The sequence below is a fragment of the Lepidochelys kempii genome, chromosome 2 (genome assembly GCF_965140265.1).
Source record: "Lepidochelys kempii isolate rLepKem1 chromosome 2, rLepKem1.hap2, whole genome shotgun sequence".
Lineage (NCBI taxonomy): Eukaryota > Metazoa > Chordata > Testudines > Cheloniidae > Lepidochelys > Lepidochelys kempii.
Window position 1 is genome coordinate 112,862,318 of NC_133257.1, and position 20,268 is coordinate 112,882,585.

General features: G+C 37.3%; 1 protein-coding gene across 7 annotated transcripts in view; it reads right to left on the reverse strand.

The window, feature by feature from the left end:
* Positions 1–20,268, reverse strand: part of NUP153 (nucleoporin 153) — a 62,679-nt gene that overhangs the window by 23,078 nt on the left and 19,333 nt on the right. For 5 of the 7 annotated variants that reach the window (XM_073331998.1, XM_073331996.1, XM_073331995.1 and 2 more), the window contains exons 2-10: positions 15,230–15,446; positions 12,999–13,247; positions 11,493–11,632; positions 11,282–11,410; positions 8,882–8,998; positions 8,708–8,752; positions 8,564–8,617; positions 5,905–6,051; positions 1,609–1,661 (exon numbers count right to left, since the gene is read on the reverse strand). In XM_073331998.1, the coding sequence (XP_073188099.1) occupies positions 1,609–1,661; positions 5,905–6,051; positions 8,564–8,617; positions 8,708–8,752; positions 8,882–8,998; positions 11,282–11,410; positions 11,493–11,632; positions 12,999–13,247; positions 15,230–15,446 (1,151 nt within the window). The remainder of the gene's footprint in view (positions 1–1,608; positions 1,662–5,904; positions 6,052–8,563; positions 8,618–8,707; positions 8,753–8,881; positions 8,999–11,281; positions 11,411–11,492; positions 11,633–12,998; positions 13,248–15,229; positions 15,447–20,268) is intronic. The other 2 variants (XM_073331994.1, XM_073331999.1) reach the window with 2 other exon arrangements.

A 20,268-nucleotide genomic window follows, 5' to 3' on the forward strand; every position in this document is an offset into this window, starting at 1 on the left:
GATTGACTCTCCTGCAAAAAAAACAATATCAAAAAAGGTGTAATTATCCCTTCTGCAGAAGAGTAGAAATCCACAGAAGCCAGGCTTTGTACAAGTTCATTATCTTCATGCAGAGGATATCTTGTGAGAAAAATCCTATGTCCGCTATAGAATAATCCGTTTTGAGGGGGAAATGCTAAACTGAAACTGATACTGAGGCTATGAAAGTTCAGAGACTTATAAAAATCATAGAGGAAAACTCAGGTAATCATTTCCAAGGCCCACAGAACTGCTTGAAGAGGGTGAGGGCTAGCTTCTGAAGGCTAACAGAGCCTTGTGACTCATCTAGGGATGAATCAGCAATTTGTCCTGTATGTTACACACAGCAAAGCATCTGATAAGGCCATGCTGCCTTCCACAAAGAGCATGAGATACAACTAAGAAAACCCCCTCACTGTTCCTCAGACGTTCTTGTCAGCTGCTGGAGATGGCCCACCTTGATTATCACTACAAAAGGTTCCCCTCCTCCCCCCACTCTCCTGCTGGTAATAGCTCACCGTAAGTGATCACTCTGGTTACAGTGTGTATGGTAACACCCATTGTTTCATGTTCTCCGTGTATATAAATCTCCCCGCTGTATTTTCCACTGAATGCATCCGATGACGTGAGCTGTAGCTCACGAAAGCTTATGCTCCAATAAATTGGTTAGTCTCTAAGGTGCCACAAGTCCTCCTTTTCTTTAACTAAGAAAATGGTACTGGTTCACACGCAAAAGAACTTCCCTCAGAGAGAACCCTACCTCACTGTAGTAACCATACGTGTACAACAGGACTGATACATCAATTGGTTGCTAGGTTAATATACTCTTCAATATCATGAGCCAAAACTGAAGGTGCGAGTGTAGGACAGGTGGAACCACATAGGCTAGTCCACTAAGCGGGTTACTTCTGTCATGTCACGGGAAGTGGTAGGTCAGCTCAGAGCACCTTAAACCAAGGCTTCACATTCCAAACTATTAGAAAAACGTGAGGCTGCTACCATACAGAGTACCCAGATGAACTAAGAGAAACATCTTCACTGCAAAATGCCTTACTTCTACAACATCTAATCCTGATAGAATTGCCAAAGGAGCGAAGGTAATATTAGAAATCTAGTTCAGCTAGCTGAAAAACTGTCCACACTTCCTGGAGAAGGGAAATTACAGTGCCTCACCAGCCAAACAGCCCCCTCTACAAGAGTGACATTGCAAGAACTTTGTTTATTTCCCGTCTTCATTTGCTGGTAGGAAGACATGTACTGGCTAATAAGTGGTTGTCTGTAAATCATGTTATTCTCATGTATCCTTTTTTCATTTAGTATAACTACTGCTATCGTTATTAATTTATCTATCATCATTCCCTTCTTTTCCACTAAGTGTATATTAACAGACTTCAGACATTTCATATGCCATTTCTGAGAAACAATTCTTAACTAAAGAGTCCCAATTTCACATTCTGTTGTGTGATCAAGAAATATTTCTTATTTCCTTTACAAAAAGGGTAAGCACGGAGATTCCAGCAGAGGATGCACAAAGCCACCACCCTTCTCCCATGTAAGTAATTTAGATTAAATCTAGGAGGTGAGACATACCTTTCAGGTGGCTCTACTTGCTGTTCTGCAGTCAAATTCTTCTCCCTCACTCCCTGCAAATAAAGGAAAATAACTTCGGTTTCTCTGAATTTGCTATTATTTGAAGCACAAAACAAGACTATAGTTATGGTAATTCTTACAACATTTCTTCTGCTTCTTTTATTAGTTAAACTAACTAGAAAAATCTAACCGCATCTACTTAGACGTTGGAGTTAAGTCAATATTACAGACACACTCAAATTAAGCTTTGCAGCTCCAATGGGTGTCATCAGTTTATCACTATTACTGATTAAAATAATGGGAGATTAAATTCGTTTTGTATTAACCAAATTTCACTAGCATAGCCTGCATACAAGACACATTAAGTACCAATTTTAACAAACACTGGATTCCAAATAATATATTATAAACTTTTTGGACCAAAATCTGGGCTGATTTTACAGTCCATGCAATCCCACTGAGGTAATATTTACTGAAATTAAGTAGTATATCAAATAATACTAGCAAGGTATTTACATTAGAAAGAGCATGCCATTTTAACAATCCCATTAACCATAGAAACAAACATCTATTGACATCTGACTCATATCAATCTTCTATCAGGACAAAACACAAACTCTGCAATCTAAACAATTTATGAATTCATAGATATTAAGACCATAAATTACCATTATGATTATCCATTCTGACACTGTATAACACAAGTCCTATAATTTTACTCAGTAATTCCTACATCAAGCCCATAACTTCAATCTGAGGTAAAGCATATCTTCAGAAAGACATTCAATCTTGATTTTAAGACTTAAAGTGATGGAAAATCCACCACATACCTTGGTAATTTGTTCCAACAGTTAGTTACCCTATTTAAAATGTATACCTTATTTCTAGTTTAGTTTCTTTTTCCAGACATTGGCCTTGGTCATGCTTTTGTATACTAGACTAAAGACCCTTTAATCAGAAATTTTCTCCCTGTGTAGGTACTCAGACCGTGATTTTAATCTTCTCTTGGATAAACTATACAGATTGAGCTTCTTAAATCGTCCTTTGCAAGACAGTTTTCTACACCTCTGATCATTCGTCTGAACCTTCTTTTCTGAACCCCAATTTTTCAACGTCCTTTTTGAAGCACTGAGACCAGAACTGGATGCTGGGCTCCATTAATGGTCTCCTTAACACTATACGTAGACATACTGCCACCTCTCTATCCTACTCAATACTCCTCTGCTTATACATCCAAGGATTATGTTAGCCTTCTTAGCATGGCATCTTATCATGACCCTCTAAGTTGTTTTCAGAGTCACTGTTTTCTAAGATGTAGCCCCTCACTGTGAGACGCACACTTTTTGTTTCTAAATGTATCTTACATTTGGCAATATTAAAATACATGTTGTTCAAATGAGCCCAGCTTACTAAGCAATCCAGAAGGCTCTGCAGAATTGACCTGTCTTTTTTTTTTTTTTTAATTACTCCACCAATTTTTGCGTCATCTGCAAAAGTAGCCAGCAATGATCATATATTTTCCTCCAGATCGCTGAAGATAATGAATAGCACTGGGCCAAGAACAGATTCCTGAGGTACCCCACTGGAAACATGCCCCACTTGATAACAGTTCCTCAGTTACAATTACTTTGTGAGATCTATTAGCCAGTTCTTAATGCAATTACTATGTGCCACACTGATTATGCCATTTGCATAGAACTTTGTATTCATTTGCATAGAACTTTGTATTTGTATTTGTGTGGGGGAAAATCCCATTAGAACAGATACACAGATGACTGTGAAATACAGCTCATCTCTCTCCCCTGTAATATAACAGAAAGCCTCAGCTAGTCACTAAAATACACATAACGTGGAGTTTTGTATGGAATATTCAGATAACATTAAGGTTAGAGAGGTAGACCCTCAAAAAATTAGAAAATCCAAAATTAAGCCTGCACACATAATCTTAGCTCTACCTCTTGCAGGTATGCATTTTTTCTGAGAGTTGCTATTGGAATAAAACATCTTTAGTCTCTTGCTGACTAAGCAGGCAGCCCTAACAGATAGAAACCTAGTGGTTGTGTTCTCTAGTTCCCTTTTACAACTACTTATTTTTCTTCTATTAAACACTTTTACTCCCCCCTCTAAACTGCAATGAGTTTCTTCTCTAGGTTCTCACTTGCATCAACATGTAATCATTATGAGTTACAAGGGGCAGCTAAGGTCAACAACATAAAACAGGTCCTCCTGCTCCCTGGGCCCTTCCAGACATGAGACTTAAATCCAAACTGAAACGTTAAACACAAAAATGCTGAACTGAGGCACCCCCACATATGGTAGCTGTGCTGAGTTATTTACTAGCAGACAGTTCCCATTTAGAGTTCAAAATTCACTGAATATTTATTTGATTCTGACAACTTTTGAGTCTAATGAAAATCATGATAAAATATTTATGCTATCTACATAACAGCTCAAAATTTCAATTTAAGTTCAATATTGTAAAACTGAAAACCCTCCAGCCTGAGCCTGAACATCTACACTTCTAGTTTTAGCCCCACAAACCCGAGTTAGCTGACCTTGGCTCTGCGACGCAGTGCCATGGGTTTTTTATTGCAATGTAGACATACCCCCAATGTCTCTGCACTTTAACAGCTCACCGTATGTTCCTGTCTCAACTCCCCCGTAGCAGTGCTGCCTTGGTTCACAATGGGGAGTTCAAGGAGCAGTGCCATGGACAGCCTTTCAGGCCTTAACGCCCAAGTTACGGCCACGGAACCTCTAAAAGTAGTGACAGTTAAGTGCCAAGTCATCTACCAATGAGAACTCTTGACACACAAGTCCAGTCTTCTCATGCCACTGACTCATTACAACCAACAGAACGGCTTCAAGCAAACAAACTGTAGAGAAGAGGCAGTGACCAAGTTATCACTCTCACAAACTTGAGCAGTGACATAACTCTGTAGCCTCTATATTCATAACCATTAAATGTAATCATTAATTTAGCTTCATTACAACCTAATTTCTTCAAATATAGCCTATGCACAAAAGATTTCAATTGATTTTAAGTATAAGTTTGAAGTGTCTGTCTTTCTTTTATTAAGATCACTCAGGAAAACAAAAAAACTTGACAGATAGACAATCAATCATTTAAGAAAGTTAACTCAAAACTTATTAACAGATTTACTTGTAAATTCTCAGAAAATTCATTCTGTAAAAAGAGCAAGTCCTGTAAGTTTGGGGAGGGTAAGCCGTTTTGTTTTTTTTTAAACAACAAAAAGGTTAAATCCCTGCTTTTAAGGACAAAAGGGAACTCAGACTTAACTACTGAGCTATAACCAACTCCACCATAATAGACTGTATTACAAATGTCTGTGGCTGGGAAATAATATGTTGGTGTGCTGCCTAAAATCCATTCAAGCTTTACTCAGAAGAGCCCAAGGGAGAACACTTAGTGAAAATATCAATACTTGTTCCGAATTTTAACTATGCTTTCTATAGAAACATAAATGGCACCCTCTTTCCTCCAAGCCTATGCCACTTGGTTGTTCAACAATTTAACAACCCATACACTTCACTTTCAAAAATATCCATAGGTTGGTTTCTCCCACTCACGTCAGTGCTACTTCATCTTCCTCCAAAGACGATCTCTGGCAAAACAGGTAACTGCACAGGCAGGGGGGTTCCCTCACTCTTCTGGTTCAACCATCTCAAAAGAGACCCTCCCGACTTTCCAGTCCCCAGTATTTGCATAATAGGAAAGGACAAGGTACAATTTTTGTCTGGGAACTATGGTATATTAGAACAAGCTGCAAAAGTTTATATATTTTATAAGTTACCTATAAAATTTTAGAGTAACACAAACTGAAATGCCCTACAGGATCTCACAAATTAGATCACTGGGAGACCATAGCTTAACTGAAGGGTAGTTTATACATAGCTCAAGTATGTTTATTTAGCATGAAAGTAATCCAAGTTTTGCTAAATAATTATTTCAGCAGAAGTTTCTTGTAAGACTATCAGAGATTTGATCAAAACTAGGTCTCAAAATTTACTGCGCTTCTGCGTTATCCTTTCAGTCCAAATATAGTCCAAGCCAGCAGCACATCGTTACACTGAGGATGACCAACCAATCACATAATGGTCCATGAATACAATAAAAGTCGACATGAATTCAAATATTCCTTCTACAAAGATTCCTACTGTCTTAAGCATTACCCTACCCTGAATGTTATAAATTGTCTTGACAGGTAAGAACATCTCAATAGGAGAACTATTTATATTTATAGCTCTTCCAAAGTTAAGAGAAAGCATACTTACTTTGTGCTTTACGTCTACTCCCTGTGTAATCTTGCCTGACTCAGCAGCTGGAGTCAGAGATGGTTTAAAATACTGTAACCGGCTCACTGACTGAGAAATTGTCTTCGGTGCCACTAGTTTCTGGACTGGAGGGTGCTGGGATTCCACCTTTAAAAGAAGCAGCAATCAATATAGTTAGTTTGGAGACTTTGAGATCATTTATATTTACTTAAAAACCTGAATTAAACTAGCTAACTACCTCTACGCAATCACTGCACTCAGTGAGGTGCTCTCATGTGCTATACAGGTATTCAATGCGCATGGAGAAATTAGGAAGAAAGTCAAGCAAGGTATTCAACTGTGTCTTGAATCTAAAACCAGGATTCCTCAGCTAATTTTAGTAACATTTAGGAACATTGATGATTTCAGTGAATTAGAGTATTATTCTGTTTTACACACACAATGAAATTTGTGGTCATAGCTGAAGCCAGGAAATAGACTTCTATGTCAAAATGCTAATGGCTAATCAATCAACCCTCTGGATTTGATTACTCTAACAAATCTCATCCTAAAAAAAATACAACAGCATTAGTCAACTAAGCCCTCAAACCATGCAGGCACTTTGAAAATTTTACCCCACATTTTATTTTACTGACTCATTTTAAAAAGACAATGTCAATTCAAATTTTATCCAAAATTTTGGATTTTGCGTAAAGCAAGCTTCTACAGAAGAACCAAAAAGATGAACACAAAAAGAATCTTTAAATTATTTTCTTTTTAACAAACATTCCAACGTTAAGAGTTATTTTAAACAAATACCACATGCACTATATTTGCAACTTATACATTGCTACACTACATACATATCTAAAAATTAAACTGACTTCATTGATTTTCATTGTCCTAACAAAGAAATGTTTGAATATGTAAATAGTGAAAATTAATCTGAATTTTATAATCTGCTTCACTTGCAGTAATCTAGTTTTGTCAAACACCAGTAGAGAAAATAATTTACAATATTATTTTTAAACTAACAATATCCCTATAACTCAGGAAGGAGCCAAATTTTATTTCCCCTAATGTAATTTCAAGGATTATTTCATGAAAAGGATCTTTTTAGAAGCTCATTACAATACTTCTTGTCTGCTTCGGATACCTTCCATAAAGTATGTGTTAAACTAAGTTTGTTCGTCAATCTAGTCCACTCTAAATGGAAGAATTTTGCAGTGTGAATTTTAATGTGCATTATCAAAACATTATAAAGAAAGGTAGGCGGACATTTTTCTGACAAGGGATTACAGATAAAAAGCACTAATGTGAGTGCTATTCTGGCCTACATGGGTTTTTAAAGTAAGAAATGTACTGCACCACTGGTATCAATTGAAACAGTTTTTACTAAGTACACAAGTGTTCTGTCAACAGTCCAGTTACTCTGGCAGCTAAGCACAAACAAAAAAAACACCCAACAATCCTTGTCTCGACCAGCAATTACTACCATCAAGGGCTTCCCTTTTCTTGCCAAATATTGCAGTATGAATAGACAATTCCTTTCCTTTCAGCCAGAGACAGCTGTGTGCAACATTCGTTTAGCCTGACGTCGCCAGGTTCTCTGTTGCATAACCGCTACATCTTTTTTAATGCCTCAACACAGGTGTGGCTCTATAATTTAACTGAAAATGCTATACTGCAGTTTTCTTTGCAGTTTATTTACATGACACTTATGCTGAAGAAATTACACACTATACTTTGTGTTCGAGTGTCATCTTTTCAACAAATGCTCAACTACAAAAGATGTGGATTCTAATATGTTCTGGTAAACTGTCAAGTGTAATACTATTTCTAGTCAAAAGGTCAGTACAAAAATTTAAGAGACATTCTCTCCATTTTCTGTGTAAAACTTCATGTGGTGGATGCTATGGAAGGAAAACAATATTTTTATTTCTATAGTGGTCTCAGATCCCAAATTTATGCAATATTAGAAGTATCTGAAAAACCTGAAAAATCCATTAGCATTTTTCACTTGTTAACACCATGACAGGAATCATGATTTACCATACCATTATGACTAATTAGGGCTTCTTTAACAACAGTTTAAACTTATTCTTATGTGTAAGAACATTGGTTAAAATTATAGAGGTGACCAGAAATTACAAAATTCCATCCCTCCTCAGCAAGCCACCATTTTTCAAGACAGAAGCACTAAGAAGCACAGGTAACAAGTTTAAATCATTGGTTTAAATACAAGTCTGGCAAAGTCATTTAGCACCATTTATAAATATTTATTATTTGTTCCATTTCTGGTCACTCTTCCGGCACAAGAGCTTCCTCAAACTATTGTCTAACACACACCTTGCTTGCCAACTAGTAGCGGGAAGAAGCAAAGCTCCCTTTAGAGTTCCAGCCATGTTCCTCTTAGTAACAGATCTCAGGAAAGAGCAACACGAAACTAGCCTGCCCCAGAAGTGGAGTGGATAACCGTCCCAGCCCTCCCAGATATAGTGTGTACAAGAGAACATTTTTTGTCATTAATAATCCAAACAAAATATAATTTTAATGTTATGTGAGTTAATATCCTATTCCTTGTATACACTATAGGTTTGCAGAAACTTCACAGTACTTAAAAACTAATGAATATTTTAATTAAATTGATAAAACTACCTGGGTATCAGTGAATCCTTACCTGTTTTCTCTTTGAATGGAAGCGAGTAATATCCAGCATGCTCCTGTCCACAGGCTGTAAGGAAAAAGCCACACGTTAGAGGAAAATTCTTTACAATGACATTGGCATGAAACAAAAGAGAAGACAGTTTAGAGACAAACTTACAGAAGACAATGGAGAAGCAACAGAAGATGGAATCCTTTTAGCATCCTGTCAAATAAATATTACAGTAAGTTAAACTATATTAAGAAAGTTTTCACCAATATGGTGCAGGTAAGTTTAGAATGTGTTACATGCTCTTGCACTGAAACACAATAGAGTAAAATGAGAGCCATTTACTGCTAAAGGACTTGACATCTTCTCCAGAGACTGCAAGATGCGCCGCGCTGTGGAACTTGTCACTCCATAGGATTGCACATTTGCTTGCTTAGCTTTCATTTGTCTTCTGACTGGTGTCTGAAAAGTTAGCATGATAAATGTTAAAATGTTGGACTTCAACATTCATATATTTATTTGTTTTGGGACAACAATGGGTTGGATCCCAATATTTTAGAAGAGATGTGGGGAATGAGCTCAATGAGGACCTACTGAAGAAAATGGGAGTCTACTGGCTTCATAGCAAGAGTTGGATTGTGCCTGAAAGATGGGTGTGGGACAAAGTGACATCTTAAATCACTTCAATTCATATTCTTTTAATCAAAATGTAAAAGGCTGAAAAAGAAAAAAAATAATGGGCCTGCTATCTTTTTTGAAAAAGGGCAGGGAAGAAAATGTAAATAAAGGCTCATTGCAAGTCACATCTGAAGAATGTACTTTGAGTAAGCAAGAGAAGTCAGATTTACATGACAGTATAATGAATCATCTTAATCAGTGTACATCATGATTAGGAATTCCAATTTGTAGTTTCTCTTTAATTATTTTCAGAGTTTATATTTTGCTACTACAGTGCCTTGTAACTTCTTTGTAAAGAAGAGAAACCTTTATATTTATAACAATACATATCAAATATAACTATAAAAGAGAAGCAACAAAGGTCAAAAGGAAGAATACTCGGAAAGCTTCCTTGAATACTAATTTATTGTTGGGATCCTATGTTGCCCCTGTGTAATCACAGACACATGCTGTGCATCACACTGCTGCTATGTGCAGGAAGGAAGCAAAGCATAGAGGGTACAAGCAGCTAGTAACACTGGCTGTAATCCTCAGCAAATAGCATGGGCAGGATGTGAGCTTATTCCCTCCTTCAAAGGAAGCTTGCCATTTTAGTTCCCCTTCCCCAGGCCCAATTATGTTTATTTTTTAAAACTGATTTTTGAAAAATTGCAATCAATTTTTTTTGGCTGTGTATAGCATTTATGATATTAGACCTGGTCTTTAGTCTATAAGACATTATCTGTCTTTAAGAGTTGTATCTTTGTAAAGTGGCATGTACGTCCATTCGGATTATGTAAATGTTTAAATGGATTCTGTTACAGTGTCTATCTTGACATTGCATTTAGGATTGTACCCTAATCTCTGCTGGGTAGAAGAATAAAGGTCAGCAAAACTACGTTGTTTGTTAAGTAGTATGTCACTTTAAATATGAAAACTTTCAAAAAGGCACGAACATCTGTTCCTGCTGTAGTTAAGGTTACATGATGTTTTACACACACATTATATACACATACATACTGTGTGTATAGTGAAGCATGCGTAAATTATATATAAATTGTTATGCAACTTTAAAGCAATCACTACTGTTTCTGCTATAATACAAGTTTTCCAATTTAAAGATACATGATAAAGTATATCTGTGTTATAATACAGCTTGTCCCTGTCTCTCAGACAACAAACAGCATTGTACTATTTGTAATTTTCACTGATCACTTCTACAACATTCCTAAGGCCAGACTGCTATTACACAAACAAGGCACTGACCCTTTACTATTCTACTCAGCAGAGATTAGGACGCATGGAATTCATCATGGAAACCTATATTCAGTGTTTCACTTACTCTGGTTTACATCCGGAAGAACAAGAGAAGCACAAGTCTCCATGAGAGCCAAGGATTGAGTACCACTGCTCCAAGTGAGACAAGGTGGGTGAATTTCTTATTGGACCAACTTTTGTTGGTGAAAGACAATTTTCAAGCTACAGAGTTTGAGTTTTCACCAACAGAATTTGCTCCGCTAAGAGCTATTACCTCACCCACCTTGTGACTCTCCTGGAATCAACATGGTTACAACACTCCTTTTAGTGGCTGGCTGCTGAAACAAAAACTGCACAAGAGTGTGTATGCACACTGGAGAAGCAATGGTTGCTCTACAACAGTTTTTAAATTAAAAATCAGTTTAATAAGCAACTATTCATCACCAGTAATCCCACTGGTTAATATGCTCATGAAATTTACCTTTAAGATTGGAAGCTTTCCTGGTTGAAGACTTCTACATTTGACAGTTTTCTCCCCCATTACTGAATGTCAGTGATATCTCTATAATAGTATAAAGAAAAGGAGTACTTGTGGCACCTTAGAGACTAATTTGTTAGTCTCTAAGATGCCACAAGTACTCCTTTTCTTTTTGAGAATACAGACTAACACGGATGCTACTCTGAAACCTATAATAGTATAGTGTCTACTACTGAAGTATTTGATAATAAAGTAAGTTTCTGATCTATCTTGAATGCACATTTTCAAGACAAAATTTTCATTTTACATTTCAACTGCTCTTCCCTGCCCATATAATCAATGCTTTCTCTTACCTGATAAGGAGTAATTCGTATTTTAGATTGCCTTGCTGCTGCAGCTGCACCACCATAAGTGGTTTTTCCAGGGTAAAATGGAGAATCCCCAAGCTGGCTTGTCTTAAGGACAGAAGCATTACCAAGTGACTGCAGAGAGAAATATTAATAGGTAGTTAGCAAAATGGAGACAAAACTAATGTGATTAGAATTTATATTGTGTAGTACTCACAGGGGATAGGGCTCCAAAAGCAGATAAGTTGAATGCAGGTTTTTTAGAGCTGGTAGCAGAATGTTGTGTGAGAGAATGAGATCGTTCAGCCTCTGTGGACCAGAGAGGTGGTACTGATGTATTTTTTGAAATTGCTATATCTGACAAAAGAACACATGGTGTGTGTAAATCATATTGTAAGTTAGTTAATACGCAAGAAAACTGGATATAAAACAGCATTAAGGAGAGACATAATAAAATCCAATATTTAATCCTGCACTATTCTACCCCAGGGTTTCAGGGTTCTTTAAACAGACTAATATTGTGTATTATGGCAATATAATCTGTTTCAAAGAGTAGGAGCACCAACATCATCCCTGAACCCAGGCTCTGTTCTCAAAAGTGTATACACAACTAGCCCTTAGAATGGAAATTCAAGGAACTAAACAGAACTGAATACTGATGGATTTACTATAAAACGGTATTTCTTCTTTCTGATGAAGACAGAAGGAGACTATAACACATGGGGATTGGTAATCAGATTATAAATCCTTCACACGTAAGTCAATGGTTCAAGACTAGCCCAGGTCAGAAATGACTCATTCATAAATCTGGTAACTGTTTAGTTATCCATCTGAAATGAGGTAATGCTCTTATTCCCATTACTATCAAATAGTCCATAGAAGCCACCAGCATTCTTACCGGCAAATTCAGGTAGGCCAAGAATCGCAACAGCATGGAAACAACTATCCTCACCAAGGATAGCGCCTCCAGAAAGGGGGAGAGCAATGGTAGATGCACAGTACGAGGAGACCTGCAATATGGCTGCCTGTGCTGTCTAGCACTTATTCTGAAGATAAAGGACCTCAGAATCCAAAGGTGTCAGTCCAAAACTTAAAATTTTTACTTTAAAATCTTGAGAATGTTTTTCCTTCGTGAATGTAGTATTCATGAAATGTGACAGACTTGTCAGTATTGAAAAGTGAAGTCCTCTGTCCACAAAACAGATAAAGCACAAGCAGTGCAAGTCTCCCCACATGACCCTGACCGTATGGCTCAGCTCTGACCTGCAGAACACCCCAGCCCATTTTCAGGGTTTCCATTGCCATTCAATACTGAATTACATTGGTGATTTTGATATGAACATCCATTTAAAATTAAACTGATTGAGACCACCACCCAATTTCATGAGTACAATGAGCTGTCAGTCACTACTACCTCAACTTAGATATGAGTATAACCTAGGTGAAAGGCTTCGTGTTCCATCACCAAGTCCTGAGACATCCTAGCCTCATAACAGCATTTTTCAGAACACTCATCTAAAAATTACAATGTGATGTAATATTTCAGATACTTAAACAAAGTTAAATTCTTAAATACCAGAAGATATACATCTAAGTAATTGGCACTAACAAACTTTGTATTTACTAAGATGACAGATGGCATATGAAACAAACTCAATTTATTCATGTTGTGAAACACGATCATCATATAAGGCAGATATAACCGTAGTAAAATAAAAGTTACCTTTATCAGATGCTCTAGAGGAGAAGCCACTAGTAGTTGAGATGTTATCATCATCATGCTGAGAGGTAGAATCTTTGATTTCTTTTACAAGGGAGAGTCCAGAACTACCAATTGCAAATGCAGAGGATGTGGAGGGCTGACAATGTGGTGATGGGGAATCCAACATGGTGCAATTCAAATGACTCCGATGAAGAGAGGGTCTTGTTAATACATCTGAGAAGTTTAATGCAGATCTACTTGTGGACGGTTCTAAAGAGGAATTAAAAAAAACACAATTAGCATTCTATTAGGCAAGGTAAGTGTACAAGCACACAGAAATCAAGAGCTGTTTTCTATCAACAGTCACTCTACTGCCATGTGTCAAGTACAAAAATAGAGATAAGCCAAATTTAACTTCTTCCTCACCCATACAGGGTTTCACTTAACTGTCTGATGACAGCAGCAGCACTACATGCAAATACTTACCCTCCTGCAACATTAAACAAAATTTTAAACTACAAAGAAGTAAGGAATTCAGTGTCAAGGTTTCCTTAGCAGCCCTAATGTTGTCCCCTATGTCCAATTGCTCTCAAATAGAGTCTTTCATCACACAAAATATATGCAAATTTACAAAATGCACGTATGAAGAAAATGATGAGATTCAGACATTAGACAATTCACCTAATTAATACAATCTCTATTAGATAGAAAGTATTAATAGTCACTTGATTATATGCAATAAAGGTACTTTTTTTTGTATCTTCTCTAAATTTTATTGTACTGGCTCCCCCTACAGATGAAAAATGCTGTGTCCCTGCCATCAATTATTGCTGGGATTTTAGCATACAGAGAGAGGATACAAACCTCTTGGTTTGTGTGAAAGTGATGCCACCCTATAGTAGCAACTTCTCAAATAAATCAAAAGGTCTGAAAGGCTATTGGTGGATTAGTTCTTATAGTTCTTGTGCGAAGGAGATGGCTATTAAAGTATATTTTATCCAAAAGGAGCCCGAGGCCTTCCTCAGACATTCTAGGAAAGCAAATGCTATTAATATCAGCATCTATGGATTAGCTCAGTGTCCAGAACCATGGTGCGGTCACTAACCAGTCTGCCCAACCTCCAGCAGATTTTTATGACAACATCTTGAGAGGAATTATATACACCAGGCTAAAGGTCCAGCTTGGGAGACAGCATCTGTGCTTCAGGTCAATGGTTCCTGAAAGCTGATTATATGGAGTTTGTTTTTTTCCGTTCTCAAGTCATTAAGATTTATCTGTGGCATTCCTCATTTGCATCATAACTGGTCAAAGTTCTGGACAGTAGTGTTATTCCTAATCCTTTGGAGTTGTTTGAGTAAATCTGCTGTGTGGTTGTCCTTGCTGAGAAGTCCTGTAAGTACTTCTCAACCCAAGACAGTATGTGTTCCTCTGTCCTGAAGACATCCCCTATTCCTTTATGAAAACTTGCTCTCTAGTCAAGGACTGCGAGTGCTGTAAATTTTCTTATTTGCCCTTAAAGTCTTCTTCAAATGGTGTTGCTAGCAGAGGCAACTAACCTTCTCCAATTTGACAGTCATATAATGATAGATGCACACAAATGACCTCCTTACCCAGGCTAGCACTTTTGGTGATCGCCACCACAGCAAACATTTTTAATACATGCTCACAGATGGGAGTATCTGGATAGTCCTGCACTGCAAATCTAAGAAACTATTGCCATGTCCTGCCAACCTTGTCATGTTTATAAGTATCCTAATTTTAAGGTAATTAAGAACTAACCTGAATTTACCACCTGTATTACTGATCAAAGGAGCCTGATTTAAAAGGTCAGGACTCCGAGGAGGGTATCTTCCACTCATTCTAGGACTGCTCATCAGTATCTAGAAACATAATGAATGTTTCTATGGTAATGGGATAAGAGCTTTTCATCTAGAGGTCTTTTGTTTATAAACAATCCAGCTTACTTCTGAGTACAAATCATGACCATTTAACAGCTATTTAATGTATTATGTGAAACTCATTGACATATAATTCCCTATAGGACACCCCTCAGAGAACACAGGAAGACAATGTTTCAAATGATACGTTTGCACTTAAAATTGAAAAAAGTTATTAAAACATTTGTGTCAGAATTTGTAAAATCGCTTTTCCTTCCAATTTCTCTTAAGTTATAATTAATTCGGAAATGTAAATTTATTAATAAAGATTATTCAACTACCTGGCTACAGTTTTGATTGCAAACTCTCACATACCTTCTAAATTAATTCTTGTTGACTCAGGAGTGACTCTCCCATCAAACACTGGGGTGTCATCATCTGCATAACCATGATGGTAGTTTACTGGAGTTTCCTGCTGGCTTGTAGGTTCGCTTGCATCTACACATTCATCTTCACTTTTATTGAAATACCTTTGTAACCACCCTGGTACGATATTCTTCACTGATTCTGTAACTCTACTAATGATTCCCTGCTTGAAAAAGAAAGTGCTTATATTTAACCACAAGCATGAACTCAAAAATATATTTTGACATACAACATTACACAGATACTAAAGACACGTCAGGCAAGAGCTGCTGAGAAAATGAATACAACAGACAAGAAGTTCAAACCCTTAAAGAAAGTATTATATTCCTCGAGGACAAATAAGATGACTATTCATTGGACAATTTATTTACTTACTGCATCAGAGTTTTTAATCTCCCTAATTCTCACAACTCTGATTGAACTTCAAGAGACAGGTCACTAAGCTACATCCTTCCTCCAGTTTGTGAGACGACCTTCTTCCTACCCCTTCTCTTAGTGCTTGTCTACACGTGGAGTTGCTCCTGATTAATTCCATATGTGAATATTCTTTTGCTAGAATAAATGTGTCCCTATGTGGACTTAATCAGGAACAACTATATGTGCAAAGAAACCCTTAGTCAACATCTACAGTGACATCAAGCTACTTCCAACAAACCATGAACCTCATGATTTTTTGCTCATGGCACTTTAAACATTGACTACTTGTATCAAAATCTATAAAATACTATGCTTTGAACAGATATCTGTATCCTCTGATGAACTGCTAACATGAGTGAGTAATCAATGCTGATTTATCATTCTTATATTGGTGTTACTGAAAAAGAGTCATCAATTGGTCATTAAGTTTTGAGGGCTGAAGACAGTGTGCTCTTGAACTAAGTTGCTGTTGAAACTTAGTTGGAAGAAACTTGGCTACATTTCAATAGCATCTATGGCATCAAGAATGTATCTATGTGGGACTGTCAAAATAATTAGTGTTCTGCTCTTCTACCTTGGTTAAGTTTCACTCAGTGACACATTTAATCTTTAAGAACTCCCAAAACCTAATTTTTTGCACTTTTTAAAATACACAAATGCTTTTGTTTTCCATTTAATAATTCTTGGCAAGGTTTATATTTTACTTTAGAAGATTATGATTTCATTACTTCTGTCTACACGTCACTTGATTCCTACTGTTCCTTTTACTTCAGGCATGTCGAGTCATTATTTAGACACCATTTGGTAATCACTAAACATTAATCATCCATTTGAAGTATCGATCAACAGCTTTCAACTCTATTACAGTTAGAATGAGAAATACCCTACTGAATTCTACACATTTTGAAATGAGAAAAGATGAGCTAACCAGATTTATATAGAATCACTATATCAGATACTACAAACACCTTCAAAGTGTTCAGACCCTCTGTAAAAAGTTCAATTTCAAAACACTTCAATGTCAGCACTCCAGTCAATTCCATCCACTAGTCATGCTCTTCAACCCCCCGATTCAGCAAGATGCATAAGTATATGCTAACTCTTAGTACCTAAGTAGTCCCTCTAACTTTAAATAGGACTACTTAAGCATATACTTAACTAAGAACTTGAGCAGTCCTATTTAAAGTAAATGGGACAACACAAGTGCTTAAAGTTAGGCTCATTCTTAACTACCTTACTGAACCTGGGTCTAGGTTTCTAGGTAATTATGTAACTTTTCTTTCTTAATAGACAGAACAAGAACCTTGCTGTACTCAACTTCCTAGAATAAAAGTTATTCACAGACTGAAATCAGAGACTTTGTAACAAAAAAAAGTCTTTCAAATAAGTTCATATAAACACTTGTGATGGAAGTTAAAAAAAAAAAAATGAAAAAGGCTTGCATAACCAGCTTGGATGGCTTTTTTCCTGCAGAAAAAGTTCCACAGCTGGTTGATCTGAAAGAAAGTGGTGTCATTCTAGCTTTCCTTGTTTAAATACGGAATCTTGTTTACAAATAGCATCATAAAGATCACAACAGACACACAAATGTACACAATATGTAATCCAGACTTACTACTAAGATAGCACTTGGCGTCTTGTACCGTACAAACACCAAACCTCAGCTTCCCTACAGGGATAGTTGACTGTATCCAAATCACACAACGAAACAGATTTAATCATGATCTAGTTACGCAGTCCACTGAATCATTTCTTTCCAATTTGAAGGAAAAATAAATGTAACACAATATATAAGAAAACACTATAAAACTGTTCATAGCATGTCAGGTTATTTCACTCAAGCAGTAATTTGAAACTGGAATTTCAGAGGACTTAAAAAAATGCAAAACTGTCAGTTCACGTTCTGTTTCTACTATATCAAAATCAATAGACTTGTGGCAGGACATTATGAATGTTGGTCCTCAATGCTTCAAAAGCAAACAAAACTAAACTATGTGGACTTCACTGTAGAAGATTATATATAAACATGATCAAATGAGTAAACTGAAGATTCAAACTACTTAAACTGAGGAAGAAAAGATATTACAGATGACTTTTGCTCTGTCATAATTGAATAGCAGCAACGAGGCACCTCCCAGAGTGGTGTTGGTGGGAGCCAACCAGAACAGTGAATTTCAGAATTAACACCATTAAAATGTGTTGTGCCAGTTCACACCTCAAAGCTACCATCAGAGATTGTCTGTGGACTCAGGCAGACATTACTGTATGGGTTATATCCTGGTCATGTTTTCAAGTTTTCCTTCACAACCACAAGGGCTAGGAACAGAACTTTTATTTTATATTAAAGCTTTCTTTCCAGAAGCTGGAGCCCTAGGCACATGTCTACAGTGCCAACACCTTAACCTGGCCTTCCTATAAGATGCCATTTGTTGATTTTTTTAAAATTATTTTTTGTAATTGACTAAGAAAATTTATCCGCTTGTTCAGGGTAGGAAGGATGGTTCAGTGCATCGGACACTGGACGGGAATGTCAGAGACATGGACTAAATTCCTGGCTTGGCCACAGGCTTCCTGTGTGACTTTGGGCAAATCACAAACTATCCTGTATAGGCATTATATTTATTTAGCCCTATGGCAGACAGCTATTGAATTAGATAATCTCTCACACGTTACAGCAGTTTCAGATGCTATTGTTAGTAATAACAATAACAGTTTGACCAGTTTAAATTCATTTACATCTTATTCTCATTCTAGTGTAAACAGTAGGAAAACACTACATATCATAGAAACATGGAATCCTGGAAATAAGGTAGGCAGTTGAAGAACAGATATTTGAAAACATATAGTACTAATCTTCAATTATCCACATTCTGCATCTGGTTCTGCTTACTGTCGGAAGACAGGATACTGGGCTAGATGGACAATTGTTCTGACCCTGTATGGCCATTCTTATGTTCTTAACTCTATTAAAAAAATAACACTAGTACTATCTAGAAGAGGTGGTAGTACCTACAGTTTTGGCTGATTATTTAGAAGTAATTTTGATGGCTATTTAGTACATACAAAGATGCAACTCTGAAATCAAGTCAAGCCTCTATCTAGGATGAAGATTTGACTAGCAGCTGTAACCAGTATAAATGAATGTTAAAATTCAGTGGGGAGGGGGGTTTAAATATCCACTCTTCAAAAGGAATCACAAGCAGAAATAAGAAGTATATAAAACAAATAAATGTGCAAACTGTTTATGTCACAATTTCATTCCCCAACTTTATTTTAAAATAACCCTTCCGTTCCTTTAGCTTACTTTCTGCATCTGAGACCTTGTCTACACTGGTCGTAGTGTGTAGAGTACATGTAACTACAGACTACAGTGAAAGGCCTGCTGCATCCACACTCACTACTGCGAAAGGCTGTGGTGGCAGGAAGCAATGGGGAAAGCCTCTGGCAGAGAAGAGCTGTTGGAACGTTTCCCCACTGCCTTCCCCCTTCCAGAACTTTCCCTTACTGCAGGAGTCTTTCATCGTGGTGGGGAAAGGCTCCAGCAACAAGGAGATGGTAGGACGCTACACTGCTAAAAGTAGCGGTATAGATCCAGGAAGCACTGCTTGGGCACGTAGAGAGCCATGTAGGGTATATACCCTAAGGCAGTGGCTCTCAACCAGGGGTCCGGGGCCCCCTGGGGGGCTGTGAGCAGGTTTCAGGGGGTCCGGGAAGCCTGACTGGCGTTAGACTTGCTAGGGTTCAGGGCGGCAAGCCAAAGCCCCATCATGCAGGACTGCAGCCCAGGACCCCGAGCCCTGCCACATGGGGCTGAAGCTGAAGACTAAGCAACTTAGCTTTGCGGGGCCCCCTGTGGTGTGGGACCCCAGGCAATTGCCCTGCCTACTACCCCCTAGCACCGGTCCTGGCTTTTATATGCAGAAAAATATTGTTGTGGCACAGCTGGGCCGTGAAGTTTTTATAGCATGTTGGGGGGGCCTCAGAAAAGAAAAGGGTTGAGAACTCTTGCCCTAGGGTTAGGCATGTAGGTCACTCTACTCATCTAAGCTGTGCCTCACCAACTACATTGCCATTTATACCCCTGGTAGCTGGGTGTACAGTGTCTGTAAATGTAGATATACCATGAAACTACTTTATGTATGTGACAGTTTCACCTATTTGCATTGGCCTTTCACACAGCAAAAGGAAAGAAAAAAAATTTTAAAAGAAGAAAACGTGTTTGAAAAACTACAACAAGTAGTAAGGGAACCCAGAGCAAGTGTGTTATATGAAACTGCATTCAATTCTTTTCTTTAAAAAAACTGATTAGATTTCAAGCCAACAGCATTAAAGATCAGCTGCAAAATTGCAATTTGCCTTAATGTACTTAATGAAGCTAAAAGACTATGCATGAAGTTCAGATCATACCTTCAAATAGTCAAAGGTATACACTCACTAATGTAAATAACAAGTGGAAATTAGCCACCAATAAGCATCTTTATCAGGCTGTAAATGTTCACATCCAGCCAAGTTCTCAGGATTTTTCTTTTTCTTGTCAGAATTTACTCTAATTTCTTAGAATGCATGAATCT